Source organism: Strix uralensis, chromosome 3, assembly GCF_047716275.1.
Source record: "Strix uralensis isolate ZFMK-TIS-50842 chromosome 3, bStrUra1, whole genome shotgun sequence".
In the NCBI taxonomy this organism is placed as follows: Eukaryota; Metazoa; Chordata; class Aves; order Strigiformes; family Strigidae; genus Strix; species Strix uralensis.
Window position 1 is genome coordinate 33,410,913 of NC_133974.1, and position 20,077 is coordinate 33,430,989.

Below are 20,077 nucleotides of genomic sequence, written 5' to 3' on the forward strand. Positions count from 1 at the left end.
GACCTGTTAAAAGTCTTAGGGATGTAAGCAAAGTGACAGCTGGAGGATAGCATCTTCAGCTCCTGGCAGGAAAAAAACCCTAGTATTCAAATCTGCAAGTTGTCATTTCATACTGTGTTACTTATTGACCATTTCTTCATACCCTATTTTCCTACTCAGTTGAGGCACATGTTTTTAAAATTGTGTCTAATTTATCTGTCTTCTATAACAATAGTTTGAAAGCCTTTTCTGCTGTGCTTTTATTTATATATAGATCCCCAATCTTACTCTGAAAGATAACAAAATACTGCATTTCTGGTTTGCTTGTGTTGCCATCATCCCACTTGAGTTCATAATTGCTGCTTTTGAAACTGCTGTTCTGCTGGATCTTTGATCAAGTGACATTATGAACAGATAAATACTTTATATAATATATGTAGAACCTAGATATAGATGATCTTGAAGACTGGTATTTGTACACACGATTCTCGTGTATAAAAACATATATTTAAACATATTATAGAAACACATATTTAGTTCCAGACTCATTGTTTTGTTTTATCTTCTAAAGATTAAACATTATGTATTTACAAATATCATAATTCATCTTATGGAGCATGATGAAAATTATGAAAGGTTGAAAATTGTTTTACTTTCACTTACATCATCAAGGAGACATCCAGCAGATAGACTTTTCTCTTTTCCTAAGATATCCCTTAAGCTTGGTCCAACCAAAAGAAAAATAATTTGAGAAGTCCTTAGGAAAGAACTGTATATATTTTATGTTGATATCAAAAGGGGATAGGGTAGGACACGATATCTGGTCCATAATCAGTAAATCTAAACTTTCAGATATTCTTTTAATGATTTTGTGTTGGTATAACCAGAATATTCTTCATTAAGTTACGGGGGTTTTTTTCGTTATGCTTTTAATTTGGGTGGCTGGGTGAAACAAGTAGCTGTCTGTCTGTATTGAATACGGCAGAGAAAGTGAACACACAGCTGTTGAACCCTCACTACTGGCATGAAAATGTTGTCATCCTTCATATGTCAGTGTTCACAAAACTGTTTTACACTGTGAAAAAAAATAAAAATATGTGTTTCTTTCTATTTTTCTTAGAAAGTTCATTTTCTATTCCAGATTAAGTATCATACTTAGATTTTACTGTTCAGTTTTGGCAATTTTATCATTTATGGTGGAAATTAGTGGTATTCCTAATAAAATGCTTAATACAATAGTTGGTTGAATAGCATTGGAGGGTTATGGAAAAAGTTTTCTGTATTTGTAACAATGTAATAAGAGAACAAAATTTAACCCTATTATTTAAGTAGTTTCTATATAGATTTTAATTTATTTAATTTCTCTGCATTTATAACAAATCCTTCATGAAAAGGGCAAGGGAAAGTACTGAAATTCAAATCAAAATGTGAAAGATGAGAAGATTTAGACAAAAGGATGGAATATATTTATTTTGCTGAAAATATTTGACTGACATTAAATATCTAAAACATTTTTTAAAAAAATGGTGGATTAAGTAATGTGCAGGAGTAGGAACTCATTGAAGCTTTTAAGATACAAATTTAAATAATTAACTAGTGCAGGAAATCATGCAAATTTTGCCTTTCGTAGGCAAAAAAAGATGAGACGCTTATTTAAAACTCAAGTTTATACCTGCTACCACCTTCTTTAAAAAAATTTTTGATTTTCAAGACTTGGAATTATTTTGAAATTGAAGAAATAAACCTGTCAGTCTCTGCCACTTTTCCCTGATACGGTCCAGAAACTAATCTTGATTATACCATTTCAACTTAATGAAAAATGATTCATATATTTGATAAAAGAAACATTCATTAATTTGTACTCTTTAACATTTTGGGTCAATACTAACGCACAGTAAATAATCCAGTGTAAACTCATTTTCGTCTGTAATTTTAGATAATCTTCAAGGGAAAAAAATTTACAATTATAATTTTATTAATTCCAGGGCTTACCAGGAGAGCACGGGGTACCAGGAAGCCCAGGAGTTAAAGGAGACAAGGTATGATTTAAGTGGTTTTAATTAGGCTTGATATATTAGAGCATATTAGACTGTTATCTCTGAAGTAACCTTCCATCCTTCTGTAGTGCATCTGTATGGCTCCTTTATTAATTGATTTTAAAATGTACAAGCAGCAACCCCCTGGCTGCTCCTCAGAGATGCTGCAGGCCAACTTGGCAGCCCAATTACTCTTTATATTCATAATTTAAGTAATATTTCAAGGAGGTTACATTGAGCTCTTACATTAAATCTGTGCAATGCAGAAATGTCAGTTCAGGTCCTGACCACAGAACAGCCTTTTCAGTGTAGTGTCCTAACCAGACTAATGTGTGAAATCCCACTTCACAGTCAGGAATATTCATCTTAGCAGAACACTGAGGCATCTATACTGTCTCAGATGTGAGCCAAGGCTGGGATCTCTTTATGGCATTGTGTTTTGCTGTGTAGAAATCCCTTAGATTTCAGCTACATCAGCAAGAGTTAAAAATGCTATGTGTATATATGATGAATGTAGAGAAGGAGAGAAGAGAGGATATACAGGAATACTGTGAGCTATGTGATGTGTTATGGTATTTATACATTTTGGGTTACAAGGGAAATTAATAAAATCCATTAATAGTTTGAACAAGTGAGCTGATGAAAAGGCAGGAGAAGAAGAAAATAACTGTGGAACAGTGATAAAAATGTACTCATCTTGCAAAATGGGAAATAGTGGATTCAGAAAGAATCACAGAGAACGGTGCAGGAGCATGTAAAAGCCAAGAGGACAGCATAATAAAAGGCACAAACTCACCTTTGTAAGCAGGAGGAATTGTAGACATGTGGAGCAAGAGACTGCGTGCATTGAAGTAAGAAATAGCAGTGTAAACAGGAATACCATGAAGACCAGGGTTTTAGCACTAGGGATAGATAGCTGGGGAGAGACAGTTTGAAGCTGTTATTATGAATTAACTGACAGGGTTTAATGACAACCAGCATATTAGGGGCCTGGGCAAAGAAATGTAGATCAGATGCATTGCAAGCATGGAAAACAGAGAGAGTGCTAGTTACTATTAGTGGTTGGTGTGGTCCATGCCTCCTCCTCTTCTGTAACTTTTTGAAGGAAAATGTTTCTTCTCTATTTCTTCTCAAAGCACTGGCACTTTCTTGGGTAGCCTTGATAATATTTAGAGTTTTTTCGTAAGAGAAGCTTCTCACATTTCAATTAGTGATTCAGATTTATCTTGTAGGGAGACCCTGGTGGGATTATGGGACCACCTGGGCATCCGGGTCCAAAAGGTGATGTGGGGCCTCCTGGACCAAGTCTGCCTGGAACACCAGTAAGTCCATAATCTGAAAAGGCTTTTATGTATTTATGTCTTGTAGGGACAACTGTTAAAGAATTCTCATTGTGCAATGAAAGAAATCAGAACAAGTGTTTTTTTGGATGTAATTTCAAAATTGAAATATAGTGGTATTGTAAGTGCACTAAAATATAGTCTAGAAATAGTGCAAGGCTCACAGAAGCTCCTGGTGACAGTGGTATTAACAAGGAAGACATATGTAAATCTCTCACAGTTTATTTATAAAGGCTACTAATTTTGGCAATAAAAGTCAGCTAGTCTCTTTGATTTTAAAACATAATTTTTTTTTTTCCTGTTTGTTTTTTTTTTTTTTCTAGGGTCCCACTGGTATTCCAGGAAACCCAGGTCCACGGGGACCAAAGGTTTAAAAAGATATTATTTATTTCTAAAAAAAAAAAGGATAATATGCTAGTTTACATTTTCAGACCTTTTCTAACTGAAAGCCTTGTACCCTTCTCAGGGAGAAAGAGGACTGCCTGGTGTACAAGGAGCACCTGGGGAGATGGGGCCCCCTGGAATAGGCATTCAGGGATCACCAGTAAGTTATACCAATGCCCAGAATTTGGGATTCTCACTGCACATCACTGAGAAACTGCAACAAGTAAACAAAGCACAGTAAAAAGCCATGCCATGAACTCCCTTCTGACTCGACTCCCAGCTCAGCATCTTTTCCCTTTATCCAGACCCAGAAAGGTCTAGTGCTAAGTGAGAAGTGGAAGCCTTGGAGAACTGAGTCAATGGCTACTTTACAGATAAGCTTGCTAGTGATGATGTTGAGACATCTTCAGTCCGTGTCTGTTTCTAAGCAGCAGTTGTTTGCAGTTGTCAGCAAAATCCAGCCTGAGTACTGGTACAGAAGAGGTGTACTCAGCACTGTAGATGATGGCATTTTGAAATCCATGCTAGTACCTGAAAAAGGCAAAGACACATGGAAGAGATGTGGAAGGCTTTGCATCAGCTCCTAACTTTTGCATTTGTGATGACTGCTAATTACAAGCTTGGGTCTACTGCTTATAAATGGGAACCTTACAGTGCCAGGTGCTATGCCAGGAAATAGTAAAGCTCTGATTTTGGAGAGATTGCTTCATGCATTTCTGTGCAGTTTAAATTCAAACATGAAGCAAGTTGACGCGGTGTATCTAGAGCATTCATACTAAATAACTTGTATAATAGTAACTGTTTCAGTTACTCCGCTTGTTTCCTAGGTTACTTTCTTTCTATTGCCTTTAAATAAAGCCACCTGCAGTGTCTTCAGAGTATTCAGTAAAAAAAATTATTATATTGATGGTGTAGATGGTAGGTGGTACACGTTATTACTTGAGTTCTAGTGTGGTGAAGAGGACAATCTCTCTTCAGTCCAGACCAATATGGTCAGCTGATGCATTTCAGTTTATTGACAGGACTCAGGTACAGAGAGAAAATGTTTGAGAAAGGTAACTAGAGATTCACTGAGATCTTGATCTAAAGCAATAATCCTTAAAAATAATTTGTTCAGTTAAAATACTTTCAAATCTGAATTTTAAAAATTACCCATTTATATTGAAATAATCTAATTTGGTTTTATTTAACTGAATATCAGCTTTTCTTATGAATCTCCAAGCTAAATAGCAAGTTTCACCACAGATCATTATTCTTTGTTATTACTTCCCCTTAAAAACAGACCTCAGCAAAATCTTGAATTCTCTAATTTTGGCAAAATTAGATTTGGATTTAAAGACAAACCTTAGAGCAAGTCTTTCTTGCAATGTGAACCACACCAATATCCCACATCAGTAATTTTTTATGAAGTTCCTCTCCTTTGTCCCAAAAAGTGTAACTACTGATTATTTGGAGTTTTCTTGCAGGGTCCTGTAGGTCCAACTGGATCAGCAGGTGTACAGGTAGGATATAAGTTTTCTCTTTAATATAAAAACCATTAATTTAGTTTAAGTTTACAGTAAAAGATTATTCTTAAATCCTAAATGACCTTTCCTGCTCTTAGGGCCCTAGGGGACCCCCAGGATTACCAGGAACTCCAGGTACCCCTGGTATTAATGTAAGTGACATTTCTCTATATATACAGCAAAAAGTAATGTGTCCCTTGTCAATATCTTAAGGCCGTCAAATTTTACATTTGTTTTTAGGGCACTCCAGGAAGAGATGGAAAGCCAGGACTACCAGGCCCTCCAGGTGATCCTGTACGTATACATAGAAAACTTGTACATTTGCTTTGATGCAAATGTTTTAAATTTAAAGGAGGGGAGATAACCTAGCAAATCTAGAAGTCCAATTCATTAATTTGATTTTTCAATGATTATATCCTTTGGGTTTTTTTGGGTTTTTTTTTTTACTTGATTATCTTGCAGTATAAATTAAACTTATGTTAACATATACAGGTTAAATACCTTGTTTTCAGGTGTTACAGTTTGTATACTAGAGTTTCTGCCAGGCTATAACTTGGCATAGTGTTCCTCAGTCTCAGAAGAAGTTCTGTATAATGCAAATTTTCGGGAGCATGCTTTGATAATCCCTGTTAAAAGATTGAAGAGAACAGCACATGCCTCAGACCAAACTGTGCCCTTAAAGGTAAATGATTATTTTACATGGAAGTCAGGAGAGTCTGATGTAGATATCTGCAAAATTGGCATAAAGGCAAAACCTCTGTTGTTACCCCTGCTCCTGTCTGGAGTCCCAACAACTGCCTCAGAACTTTCAAAAAGCAAATTTCTTTTTAGAAACAAATGCTTACAGAGGCTTTTACACAGCAAATTAAGCTTTCTAAATTCCCTGAGTGGTTGTTTGATATAAATAAAATATAATAATATAAATGAAATAAATAAAATTCTGTAGATGATTAGAAAAAAAACAAAAAAACAAAAAAAAAACACAAAAAAAACAACAAAACCAGAGCTTAAAAAAAATTGTTAAATTCACCTGTGATCCTATTGGCTTTATAGGATTTGATATTTCCCAAGAGATTTTAGTCAAAGGCTCAGTTTTCAAAACAACAGGGAGACACAGTGATAGTAGTATTTATTTGAGACATATCAAAACAAATGAAAATAAAAATTACAAAACCTAACATTTGAACTGTATTATGTCCTTTAGCAAAATCTTTGTTCCTTACCAAGGCATGAATTTGGCTTTTTAGCTGAGTGAGTAGAGTATCTTGGTGATCTGAGTCTGCTCATCTCTTAAACTAGCAATTCTTCACATACCTGACTATAGCACATACTCCTCAGATGCAGAGGCTTGCATCATGTCTTACGAGTGAGGTACATCTTCAAGTGTCCAGCAGTGCAAATCTAAGGCAGGATTTCCCAAACTAGTCTGTAGACTGCTGATAGCCTGTGAAGGGATTAGAAATGCTCCAGTGCTGCTGCAGGAATATGTTAGGCAGTAAAATATATGCTTTCAATTAAACATTTGATGGTACAGGTGCACGGCAATCCACAAGTAAGCCTGAGGATTGAAAACAAGGAGTTTACAGAGGGATAAACTAGCCCCAAAATCACAGAAAGGTTTCGTCTCGTAAAGAACAGTCAGCTTTCTCCAGAGAAGACCCTGAGAACTAGCTAGAACATATGGACTGTTGATTATGAAGGATCAGGATGGTGATTCTCATGAGTGGGTTCCTTGATTCCTTCATTAGTGAACTGGTACAGTGCTTTAAGAGACACTTAAGAGTATTAGTAGCTTCTCAAAGGCCTAAAATCAGTATGTAAAAGCAGGTCTATCACTGGCATTGAGTATGAAGGTAGAACTCGAGTCAGATGGTTGCAAAGATTCAGATATAAAGAGGTTCAGTTAGAAACGGATATAAAAACAAGAAAAGGGCACTGTGAATACAATTATTTGAAAGACCAGTAAAGTCTGTTATTTAATAATCATGGAGATTAAATTATAGAATGTGCAGAGAAAGCTGAATAATTTAGTGGCTTTTCACTGTCCACTGAAAAAAGTTGCTTTTCAGAGAATACATAAAATTAATTTTAATTAATTTAATCAAAAAAGAATTAGTTAAAGAGGGTTTAGATACAGCATGAAGATCTGGTGTAATTCACCTCAAAGAATGAACCAGAAGAGTCTCTAAATTATAGCATTACCTTTCAGTACTTTGAGAAAGATGCAGCTTTTGAGGAAGGGAGAGATGCTAACAGAAGACATATCTTCATAAAAGGTGAATAGAAGAGGAACCAGAATGTAATAGGTCAGTTGAAAAAAAGTTTGATTGCAAGAAAGATAGGAAATGGGTTTTTAAAATTTATTTCTAAGTCCCAACGGTAGAAGTGATAAAGTCGAAACACAAGATGGCATAATTTTGTTCAGAACCAGCCATGGAATAAATCAGATTTCTGTCTTTGGAAGGTTAACTTTCTTGGGAAAGACAGGGAAACACTCATGTTATATACCTTGGCTTCAATAAAACTTTGAGACTGTCCTCCTGATGTTTTTATAAGCAAGCAAAAAGTGCTCTTGACATAATTGCCATATAGTTAATGCTTATCAAAAAATATGGATATGAGTGTCTATCAGCAGATTACTGTTGAACTTGGGAAAGGTCTCTCCCATGACCAGTTCTTCTCAGTGATTTAATTTGACTAGGATAAGTAGATATAAACTCCGCAATTGGACTGGGAATGATTGCTAGCTTTTTGAAGATATAATCAAAACTTAAAATTCAGAGACAGTCTGAAGTCAACAAGATTAAACTCAAGACAGATGAGTATAAAGTGCTTAATAAGAAAAAACAAAATCCATAAGTAGAATAGGTCTGGAAGGCACAGTGCACTGTAAACTAAATGTAAGTAAAAAATCTAATGCCACTGTTAAACAGACAGGTCTAAATGGTAAAACATACTAACAGGAGAATTGCTGCCTTTTGCTCTCTTGAAATACTCTTCTCTTTGAAGGGAACATTTTTAAAGGGAGATGTAGCAAGCAGGAGTGAGTCTGGAGAATTAAGGCCATTTTAACATTTTCAGAAGCCTAGCATATATCATACACTTATTCAGAGTTCAGTGTACACAGCTATGACTCTACAGGATGTGTGCAGTTGGGCTGGACTTACTGTGCGTAGTGTAGATGAGCTGTATGGCACAAATGCAGTAAGCCTGCTCTCACACCTGATGTGCCCTTGCAGCTGCATGTTAGGACCCTGTCGCACTGAAGGTTTAGGGGCCTGTACCATAAAATTATATTGCAGCTAAAACAAGAACATTACAAAGAGAAGAGACTGGGGAAATTACGCTTGTGTAGCCCAGCAGAAAGACCAACAAGTGACACTAATAGTGTGCCTATCTGTGCCTATGTTGTCACAAGGAGAAGGATGAAAAGTCAGACCATGCAGGTATGTGGTAGTTGTTTTAAAGCCTTGTTACAGGTTTTTAAGAGCAGGTGACACTGTCTATGCACAGTTTACCTTTGTGCAGAGAATGGACTTCATACTTGACAGTTACATCCTTAAGTTGCTTTAGGTGGCTGTCTCCCCCTAGAAAACTTCTCAGCATGCTTTCAAAGGTGGTGATGCTACTCTGTAAATGGTGTACTCCTGATTACACTTATGGTTAAGTATGTTCAGCAGTGCTTCTCTTGAGCTGGTATTTTACACCCATTGCTACCAACTGACAGTTTTTCTAATATGCTACAAAACTGCTTACATTTTATTTTTCTTCTTCAAGATGGAAATGATTGAAACAGACTAAACAAAAACAATAACAAATTTTGTATGTGTCTAATTTTATAGTTTGCCCAGGACTATTTTTGCTTTAGCAATTGCAAGAAGAAGAAATGAGCATTGGTAATTGAAGAGTCTGTGAGTGAAGCTGATGATAACTGGTGCAATTAGTTTTTACAGGGACTCTTTAAATGTAAGTTTAATGGCAGCACTTGGAAATCTGAGATATAGTGCAGTATGGTATAAACCTATTGACTGAGCTTTAAATGACTTAACATTAGTATTGGTAGCAGTGGCACCACAGAGTTTTGCACTAATTCTTATTGTTTAAAGGAGGAAAAAATACTACACATGTTGCTCATGTTGCTGTAGCTGGATTATTTCCAGTACCTGAGCTAGTTTGTTGAAGTTAGCTTTGGCATCTCCACAATTCATGCTACAGTTCACAGTAGAGTCAAAGCTTAGGAGAAAGCATAAGGAAAACAACTGAAGATAATCAGGTAAGAATAGTCTGTGAGACTTTGCAATAGTGGTAAGTTGTTGCTGGTATGCTACAAAACCAACAATATATTATTATAAGAAAGTGAAATTTACTGTGTTCTGGAGTTATGCTGTTGTCATGGTTTAAGGAACTTCCTTGAAATTGTAATGAAGAATTACATTGTTAGGTTGGATAGACAACCATAATTAACTATATTTGAAACCCTGATTTTTCTTTTGAGTTTTCATTTAAAAATAGCTTCAACCAACATAAATGTAATAAGCTATGTGTGTAACAATATAAACTTTAGAAGCAATGATAACCCATCAGGATCGGTAGTGTCGTGTAAAACATTAAGTGCTGCTGCCTTTTTTAATTTCAGATTGCACTGCCACTTGTGGGAGACATGGGTGCTATACTGAAGGTAAACATTCTCAGAGGTTAAGTATCTTTGTTTACTATCAGCATGCTTTTTAAAACGAAATATGCACTTGAAAGTTTCTGTAGGTCCAATTCTGACCTACTTGGTTAACCTAAAATAATTCTGAGATTTTTGTTGATCTTTGTTTTGTTTTTAAAAAATCTCAAAAAAATGTATTTTATATGAATTTTGCAAAATAACGGTTGAATGATATGTGAGGTAGTAACCAGCAAAAGTGCCTGTTCAGCACATCCAGTCTACCATATAAGTTTCTGCTACTATACCCCCATTCCCTGCTTCACATTGTAGCATTAATATTGGTAATATACCAAATGGGGAAAATAGTCTAGAATTTCTAAGATATTATTTTGAAAAATAATAAAATTTGAAGTGATCTGTGGTATTCCAAAACAAAAAGTGTGCTCAGAAGGATTTCAATATGAAAAGTACACATTGTTTCTGAGGAGAGAGGTTATCCTATTCTACTGTCCTTTATTAATACATGTACTTAGGGTTTATTGACTTTCTCATTCCCAGTTTTGATTTTTGTTAGGTCTAGCTTTGGGCTTTTCCCTGATTCTTTCTGTTTGCAGTTGTATTGTCTTTCTCCTGTACATGCTCTTCTACCTCTTTGTCAGTTCTCTCTCTTACTGATTCTTTATTCTTCATTTCTCTGTGTTTTGTGGTTAGCACTTATGTAAGATTGTAATTTAGCTGGAAAATGCTTCTCTAAACAAAGCAGGAATCATTTACTTTAAAATAACTATAGATTTGAAGCTGCTGTGAGTAACAAGTAGCCTTCATCTCTACATAATCCTTAAAAGGAAGATGGCTTGCTCAAATGTATCCAAAATGAAGTAATTTATGAGTCCTATCAAAATTAAGCTAAAATTTGTTAGCATGGTTTGAACAGAGTGTGAGAGATGGGGAGGGAAACAAGGAAGGATATCTGAACAAGTATATTGTGTAGAAGAGGGAAAGGACTGAAGACAGGCTTTGGGGTAGAATGAAGGAATGGTCACAAAGGCAGGAAGGAAGCCATCTGAATAGATCAGACCTTCTGCCTGTGTCACAGAAATAATTGTCACTTGGCTTTCGGTCTGTTCCTCAGGGTGATCCGGGCATAAGAGGTCCTCCAGGCATCCCTGGTAGAGAAGGGCCCAAGGTAAGTTTTCAAGAGAGTAGTTTACATTGCTTTATTGCTTGTTAAAAGTAAAAGGCCAGACTCTTACCTCTGACAGTTTTGACTTTTTTGTCTGATCCCTATCCCTGTAGCATCTGGGCAGCCTAAAGTTTCAAATGATATTTACAGTTCAGCCCTCTTCCTGTGTCAGTTTTTGCCTTTCCTCTCAGGAAAGTGAGTGAAATAGCCCGAGTTGAATCCCAAGCCAGAGTAGCTCTTCTGTGTCTTGTGTCCATTAAAGCTAGCTCAGATTTGACTGTCAGTAGTGCATTGCCATTTGTAGGCTTACTTTAGGTGAGTCTCACACAAGAATCCAGTGGTGAAGAAGGAAACTTCCCATAGCTCCCTCAACTGTGCAACAGCTGGACTGCCCTGTGCCTTTGCACCATGTTCCCATGGGAGTAACGCAGCTGTTTCAGTGGGACTTGAAGTTTCACTGACATAACCAAAATTCTGCTTCACTGTAATCTGATCAAATGCCACATGGTTTGGCATATAAATATCTCCTATAGTTGAGCCTAATTCCAGGAAAGTGTACTTTCTCCATTTTGGCGAGAATTTAAGCTCTTAGGTGTTAATAAGATGTCTCCATCATGCCTTTTGGCTCGTTTGCCTACTAGGTAAAAACCACTCATTTCATTTCACCTTGATGGGAGGCATATTTTAAAGCTTTCAGGTAGTACTCACCCTCTTTTTCTGTTCTAGGTACTATTGCTGTAAGGGCTTCATACTAGCATATATTAAATGTGGGGCATAAAATGCCCTACAGAGCATGAAATTCATTGTTCGCTAATAGAAAGTATTTGTTTAAATGTTACATTTTCATAGGGAAGCAAAGGTGAACGTGGATTTCCTGGGCTTGCTGGAGAGAAGGGCGATGAGGTAAAATTACTTCATTTCTATAGTGGTTGCGTTCTTATCTGAACCTGAATAAAGATCTAGACCGAGAATGAAATGCACAGAATGTTATTCAGTTCTTTAAAACTACTGAGATGGTAATGTATTGCTATAACTAGCCCACAATTCTCAATTTTCAACAAGATTAAATGCTATTATTCAATTAAATCACATCTATTTAAATTTTTGTGTGAAGATTTTTGCTCATTTGTTTATTTTAAAGCCTCATGTACCTTTAAATGGGAATTTTTAACAGTATAGGATAGAGCAATAAATAGCCAAATGCCAAATATTTTCAGAAAATATTTAATGTTTTATAACATATTTGCTTTCATTGTGTTAGCTCCCTTTTAGAATTCACTTTCAAATACATTCCATTAAGCAAATACTCTGATGGGAATGGTCATAACAGCAATTACTATTAAGTGGAAACTGGAAAATGTTAGAAGATACTGAATTGAAAATATTTACAGTATTTTGCATCATATACTGCATTCTTAGAGTTACTTTTATGTCACTATGCAGAAGGAAAAATAGCCATATGACTTGCACTGCTGAATCCAAAACAGCTGCTATAGCTTTCATTTTAAATTTAAACATTTGCAGTTAACAGTTCAAGAGCAATCTCTGTCCAAAAAAAAAAAAAAAAAGAAAATCACCAAAGCAGAAGCTTCTGCTATTAAGCAAATGAATATAAGTATATAAATTAATTTCCTAGAGACCTTAGCCAACTGAATTAGTTGAAATAAGTAGTCTGTTACAAAATATCTGGTGAACACTTTGAAATTCCAAAATACTTAACTGGCACTGTTAAATACATACCACTCTCTTGTAATTTGGGAGTGCTGGCTACAAGAGAAAGCACATGGAAAATATGAAAGAAATTTAGAGCTTATTGATTGAGGGTTCTGTAATTCTTTATGAGCATTTTACATTTCTTTAGTGCTAAAGCGATAGTACAAATTTTCAAACAGTAGTAGAATGAGAATAATTTTTTTTAAAATCTGTGTTCATAAGGATCCTTGGCTTCCAAAAGTAAAGTTATATGAGGAGAAAAAAAGATGCAACAGAAGCATTAGATATGTATTCCTGCTACTGCTTTGCCCCAGAATTTAGCAGATTGTCAGACTAAAGTATCATGTTTATTTTTCCTCTTGTTTTTACACGTTCTGCAGAGCTCATTATGTCTTTGCTTCTTAAAAGCAAGTGCCTTCTGAGGTTGAATTTAGAACATGTACCTTACAATGATGGGGCAGCTATAAGTGAAGCCCAAGCAGAATTTTACTTGAAAAATAAATGGGAAAGTAACACATCCTCCGTGTGCCCTATAGGGTACCTCTACAATTCAAGCCTAGTAGTCTGAGGCACTAGCAAAACAGTTTCAACAATTTGGATACTATTTACTGCTGAGAATCAGGTGAGATATTAGAGGCAATTAAGATGGTAATAAGGGAAAGGCAAAATTATAACTGGCAGTTATTATTTTTTAAAGGTCTCCAGAGTAAATTCATTCTAAATTTTTTTATTGATTCAATAGGGCGCTGTGCTGTGTTAGTAAGTCAGCTATTCACATGCTTCTTCACTGTTTGAGAACTGGTTAGCTGCCTCAGCTCTGATGTTTTCAATGTTTAGCAGCAGCATCTGATTATGATGTTGAGGGTGCAAGTGAATTTATTTTCAGAAACACTTATAAAAGAGTTTACAAAGTTTAAAAGCAACTTTTTTTACAAATTTACATATTTTCAAAGAATGCATTTATTTTCATTTTTATGATTTGGTTAGCATGGGAGTGGAAGGAGAGGAAAGAGAAGCCCACCTGAAGCTCTTTGAAATACGCTCATTAACTTCCATGTGCTTTTGAATAACCCTTTAATCTTTGTTGAAGCTTAGTTCTCTTCCTTTTTAAAACATTCCTTTTTTCAGGGGAGGGTTTTTCTAACATCAGTAATAAGAATTACAGAAAATGTTCCTTTGGCTTCATATTCATTTTCCAGGTGACTGTACCATCAGAGTAAAGTAATTCAAAATGAGCAGAGAAAACATTAGTAGTTGGATTGCCACTCAGAAAAGCTGCAGAGGTGGATGATTGTCCTCTGTGTGTAGGAGCAAGAAAGGGGAATCAATGTGTCTCTCCATCTCTACATCTTTCCTAATTTATTTCTCTCTGAAGTTTTTCCCTCAGTCTCTCCCTCAGAGCCTCTGTTTCAGGGCTCCTGACCTCTGGTTTTCTAGACTTCCCCCTTAGCCATGCCTTCTTAAACACTGTATACAATAGAAATACGTCTTTTTTGAGGTGATTCGTCTTGTCAGAGGTTAGGCACCCTGTGAATCACTGCTGAGAGGAACCTATTTCCTTTTGTGGATTATAGGGGGAACTGAGAGCAATTAGCTCTCATTAGTACATGACTTCTACATGACTAAAATTGCACGTAAGCCTGGTGTGGCAGAGGAGAGACTCAGTGACATGCAGACTTGTCTCAAATCCCAGCTTTATCCACTGTAGTAAGTTGCACATCTGTATGTTTAGTAAGTGGATACCAGAATCCATCGATTTCCAAGCAATCAAATAGAATAAGAGCAGGAAAGTAGGTCATTAAATACTACAAAAAATCACAGAATCACAGAATCACCTAGGTTGGAAGGGACCTTGAAGATCATCTAGTCCAACCATTAACCTAACACTGACAGTTCCCAACTACACCATATCCCTCAGCGCTATGTCGACCCGGCTCTTAAACACCTCCAGGGATGGGGACTCCACCACCTCCCTGGGCAGCCCATTCCAACGCCTAACAACCCGTTCTGTAAAGAAATACTTCCTAATATCCAGTCTAAACCTTCCCTGGCACAACTTGAGGCCATTCCCTCTTGTCCTATCACTTATTACTTGGTTAAAGAGGCTCATCCCCAGCTCTCTGCAACCTCCTTTCAGGAAGTTGTAGAGGGCGATGAGGTCAAATGTCATGTTCTATTACCAAAAAGTAAAATCAATAAATCAGGCAGAAAGCATCACTGCATTTAGATAGCATCAGGTAACACTGAGAAGTCTCATATATGTCTTCTCACCAGCAGAAAAAAGCCTTTTAGTGTTAGAAAATGAAAAATTAATCTCTAAGGAAAAGCCAGATGTTCTGCTCTTATCTGCACAATTAAAGACAAAAAGATATACAGGACATAAGCTAACAATGTGAAAGATTGAAGGAGAAGTAGTACCAGCCAAGCAAGAAGTTGCCTCTAACCTTGTTCAATGATAATCTCTTCCCTGCATGGTGGGGTTTTTTTTCATTCCTAAAAATAATGCTAACTTTTTAGGTGAAAACATGCCTTAACATTGTTAAAATACTGCTGGACATGCTGAATATAAGTAGGTTTTGGGGTATAAGTGGGAGAAGAAATAGACATATGCTCTTTTACTTTCCAGGGCCTTCAAGGTGCTCCTGGACTGCCAGGCATACCAGGATCCAGTGGACCATCTGTAAGTGGGTGGTATCAACTGTGATGTAATCTATCTCTGCAGAGGTTGCTATAACTATCTAGTAAAACATCATATTTTTAGTTTCTTGTCCTTTCTTTTGGTTTTTAAGAGAGTAATAATAAAATCCTACCCATACTGGCTCTAATAAAAGAAACTATGTTGTGAATTGATGTTACTGAAAATACTGTCATTGTCTGTGCTCAGAGTTTATGTAACTCAAATGGGTCTGGAGTTTTGATATGATTAGAGATTCTGTGAGGTTACATGACTTATGATGTGCAAATTTGCAGTTAATTATGTAATTGTACCCACGTTATAGTAATAATGTTAGTAGTAAAAATCTAAAAATAATTCCAGCTAAGCATTCTGAAAACATTTTAAAAAAGTATGAGAATAAGCTGCCAATATTTAAAGTCACTGAAAAATACTGTTAAAAATGTTGATATTTCTGGGAAAACTCCTCTTGGAATTTTTTTAATTTTCTATGTACTGGATGAGATCACATTAGTATGATCATTATTCATTCCTAGGTTGCTGACAGTACTAATGATTCCCTTCTTTCAAAAATTGTAACACATTTAAGAAGTTTAATATGGAATATGTAAATCTGCATTTTAGCAGTAAAGCATGATTCTTAGCAGTATCAAGAGGTGTTAAGGTCAGTTCATTTAGTCTGCCAAGGTGAAAATGCAACCACAAACAAAAGTTTTATCCTTCAAAGGGCTTATCAGAAGGACACAGCTGTTGTATCAAACAGAAGAGATATTTAAACCTGGAGGAGAAGCATAATTAGATTTAAATGACCTTCAAAACAGTACAGGTTTTAAAAACTAAGCTGCAATGGAAAAATACTGTGTTTCATTGTTTCTTAACTAATATAAACTGATACTGTGTTGTGCAGGGAGTCACAGGAAGACCTGGACATCCTGGTCCAGCGGGGTCAAAAGGCGAAAAGGTATTCCTTCTTTTTAGTCTTGGTAAAGATCTGTGAAGGTTTTGCAATCCTATTATGTCTCCTGTGTTTTGGGGGTTTTTTTAACATAAAGCACAAACAAGAATTTGACATACATTTTCAAATTAATTTTGATTTGTGTCTTTATACAAGTACTTTCCCCAAACTATGCCGTATATATGGGCTTATATTTTGAAGTGTAGTCCTTGTGGTGTATGTAAGTTGCAGTGAATGTTCTCTAAGTGTGACATATTATATAAAATTTAGGAAGGTGAAAATAGTTTGTGAAATAGTGTATTAGTTACTACCTGCTCTGCTTCTCATTCTTTTACCAGTGTTTTAGTCAAAAGTAACTGCATGCTTTAAAACTGCTTCACAAGTACTGAAGGTTATTGAGTATAAGTGATTCTGCAAAAATATATAAGCTTCCTTTAAACTTAATTTACACTGTTATAGCACTGCTTTTTATCGATGGGCTCTTTTATCAGGCACTTGATATTATCCATTATAACTAAGATGTCGAGCTCATTTCTTCGGTACCTCAGATCAGTGAAATACAGCAGACACAAACTTAGTTTGCTACAAAATACTTTCTGGGACAAGTTCTTCATTTTGTATATGAATATGCTTTTCTGAAGGTTTTTTTCAGCTTTACCCTGGTGTTTTCCAGGCATAGCACTGCCATATCAATGTATGTGATCCTACTAATACTCTACAAAACCTTGACTCTGGTACAAGTAAGAAAGGAAACTGTTTTGTAGACCTCTGAAATTATTTCAGTATAAAAACTGATTGAAAGCTGTCTCCTTGCAGACCATAATAGCAAAAATTTACCACACTCATTTACTTTTATGCAACTGAATGCAAAACACAAGTCTTTCCTAGTTCCTTGTTTACAGTTCGCAGACAGGTGAGAATGAGAAACCACTGCTCTATAACTACTGTCTCATAGTTCAAAATGGGCAAAAGTCAATGGCTGAAGAGTGATGAAGTAAATTGAAATACAGCCAGAGTAATTTCCTCCTCCTTTCTTCATCTGGGGAACATGTTTGAGAAATGATCATATAACATGCTTTCTAAAGTATAGTATTTTTATCACTCTTTGGAGGCTGACAGTTTCTATCAATTAGCAGGACCATTTGGAAATTATCCTAGTATAAACATTTAATAACAATTATATTTTTCTGGTGAGCTAATTATTGCCATTGAACACTTAACTTGACTTTTGCCACCGTAATAATTTTAAATATGCAACCCAAGTGTCTCACAGACATATGTTTAAGAAGATCCAATGAAGTCAGTGAAAAATTCTGGCAGACTTGTTCCAAATTATACAGTGTTTTTAACTGAATTGTAGTGATGAGATTTTGAAAAGATCTTATTTGGGAAATTTGATGTTGAAACCTTTGTAAGTCTATACTGTTCAGAGACCCCGCCATTCTGCTGGGGCAAAAACTCAGAAGTTTTTTCTAAATATAAGTGCACATCAGCAGAACAGACTACAGATACAGGTAACCACAGATTAATATTTTACAGTAAAACCCAAAAGATATTCATTATATCTCTTATTAAAGAAGATCTTTATTCAGTGTGTTTCTAAATAGACTGAACTTCTGAAACTGTAGCTCTTCTTTATTTATCTGTGAATGATCAACTGAGGTTTGGCTTTTGCAAAATTATAGACAAACCATAAAATGAATGGTAATCTGCCAGTTGCTTAGAAATTAACAACTCTTTGTTTTCTTCCTCTCCCTCCTGGTATATATGAAGTGTTTCACAACCCAGGTTACCACCACTATTTTGCCACAAGGAAGTTACTACACATAAAGCATCAAGTAACTAACAAAATAAAAAAATAGTATAAAGTAATGATTAATAACTTGTGTAATGCTTAAGCAGGAGCTGGGCAGGAGAACTTATTCTTGATATTACCTGCTCATATTGACTGTATCTCTTGTATATTGTCATTATGGTTATCATAGCTTGGGTATGGAATAGATGTGGACATCAGTTGCAGTAAATGAGTTGTATGAATCTCTTGCTGTACTAGGGTAGTGAAGGTTCTCCTGGGAAACCTGGACCACCTGGGCCTCCGGTGAGACATTTTGGTTTATATTTTGAATGTTATATTAGGAACAGTATACCTGTGAGTAAAATGTAACGTAATAGAAAGAACTGACTGTCAATCTAATATGCATTAATAGTGCAGGAAGACAGTCAATGTCTTTTTGCAAAAGGTTTCTGTATTCCTTTTTCCCTTGTGATTCATCGCTGAGTAAAGCCATCCTAGAAACTTGGTCAAATGAGTTCACTTTGGTGTCTGATGTTATTAAAGTAATTTAGATAACTTGTGTACCTGAGATCAGGGAAGTCAGGAAACCTAGGGAAAGTCTGTGGAGCTCACAGGACTCCAAATTGACTGGAATAGTACCTAATACAAAACTAATTCTGCAGAATTATCATAATAGTAAATATCAAAATGTAATGTACACTGAGATTTACCAGTTTCTGGTTGCATAATTCAAAAAAAGTCCTAAGCTGCATTGATATGTGTCTTATGTTCTTACTGAAATGTCTGGAATCTTTGAAAAATTGGTTGAGAACAAAAATGTTATCACAGCTTTGCTGAGCCACGCAGCTTGAACAGGACAAGAGTTCTGCCTTTATAATGCATAATTGTGACACTTACCTGGTTTTCATGTTTTAAAGGGTATGCCTTACAATGAAAGAAATGGAATGAGCAGCTTGTATAAGCTCCAGGTATTTCTCTTTAATGTTGGGGTTTTTTTTTTTCAATCGACACCTAATTTTGACCTAACTCAACTTTTAAACTTGCTGTTTAGGGAGGTGTAAGTGTTGCCAGTTATCCAGGTCCACCAGGACCTCCGGTAAGTATTAAGAGAAACATAATTTCTAATAGTTAATTAACATAGTAACAGAGGGCTTGATTAGTTGCATGCAGTTTTGGGAGGTGACATGGAATTTGATTTTAATATGCGAAAGACAGAAAAAAATAAGGATAGATTGGTATGTAGTAAATGTATGTGATTTTATGTGTTTATCAAGCATTTTAGCCCATTTTGGAGAGTAGTTTATTTTGATTTAAGTATTTCACCCTAGCAAGTAAAGGCTGCAAAAATGGTACATAATTTGTTATTGGACTCTCTAGTGAAAGTATCCTCATATCTTAAAATGTGTAATATAGTATTTATATTTAGTGATGGCATAGTTTTGTAATGGGTTAAATTTGGTGCTGGAAATGAGAAGCTCATGAATTCTGATCTCAACTCTGTCACTGATTCACTGTGTGCAGCTACAGTGCAGAAAAATGTGTAAAACCGAGAATTATAATGTGACAGTAACACAGGGCTGCAGAGTGCAGATGTACCGCCTTACAGCTGGACACTGTTGCTTTGGTTCTGTGGAGTCAATGATACTGTGTACTTATTTAGGTCCTCCTCCTTGTTAGCGTCATAGGCAAGTTCTGCTGTTTTAAGGTGATTGTCATTTAGGTAAACCACATAAAAATGTTGTAGCCATCAGTGAGGACTTTGTCCTTACATTATGTGCCGCTTGTAGTCACGTGCTCGCACTGAACTGCAGAGCTGTCTTTCTCTGTATTGTGGAACAGCAAAACAAAAAACAAATATT

General features: G+C 35.9%; 1 protein-coding gene across 1 annotated transcript in view; it reads left to right on the forward strand.

Annotated features, from left to right (window-relative positions):
• Nucleotides 1–20,077, forward strand: part of COL19A1 (collagen type XIX alpha 1 chain) — a 226,223-nt gene that overhangs the window by 166,820 nt on the left and 39,326 nt on the right. Inside the window, exons 27-41 of the mRNA XM_074861812.1 lie at nt 1,965–2,018; nt 3,248–3,337; nt 3,679–3,723; nt 3,822–3,899; nt 5,206–5,241; nt 5,343–5,396; nt 5,485–5,538; nt 9,881–9,922; nt 11,031–11,084; nt 11,931–11,984; nt 15,421–15,474; nt 16,376–16,429; nt 18,477–18,521; nt 19,136–19,186; nt 19,270–19,314. Coding sequence (XP_074717913.1) covers nt 1,965–2,018; nt 3,248–3,337; nt 3,679–3,723; nt 3,822–3,899; nt 5,206–5,241; nt 5,343–5,396; nt 5,485–5,538; nt 9,881–9,922; nt 11,031–11,084; nt 11,931–11,984; nt 15,421–15,474; nt 16,376–16,429; nt 18,477–18,521; nt 19,136–19,186; nt 19,270–19,314 — 810 coding nt within the window. The remainder of the gene's footprint in view (nt 1–1,964; nt 2,019–3,247; nt 3,338–3,678; nt 3,724–3,821; nt 3,900–5,205; nt 5,242–5,342; nt 5,397–5,484; nt 5,539–9,880; nt 9,923–11,030; nt 11,085–11,930; nt 11,985–15,420; nt 15,475–16,375; nt 16,430–18,476; nt 18,522–19,135; nt 19,187–19,269; nt 19,315–20,077) is intronic.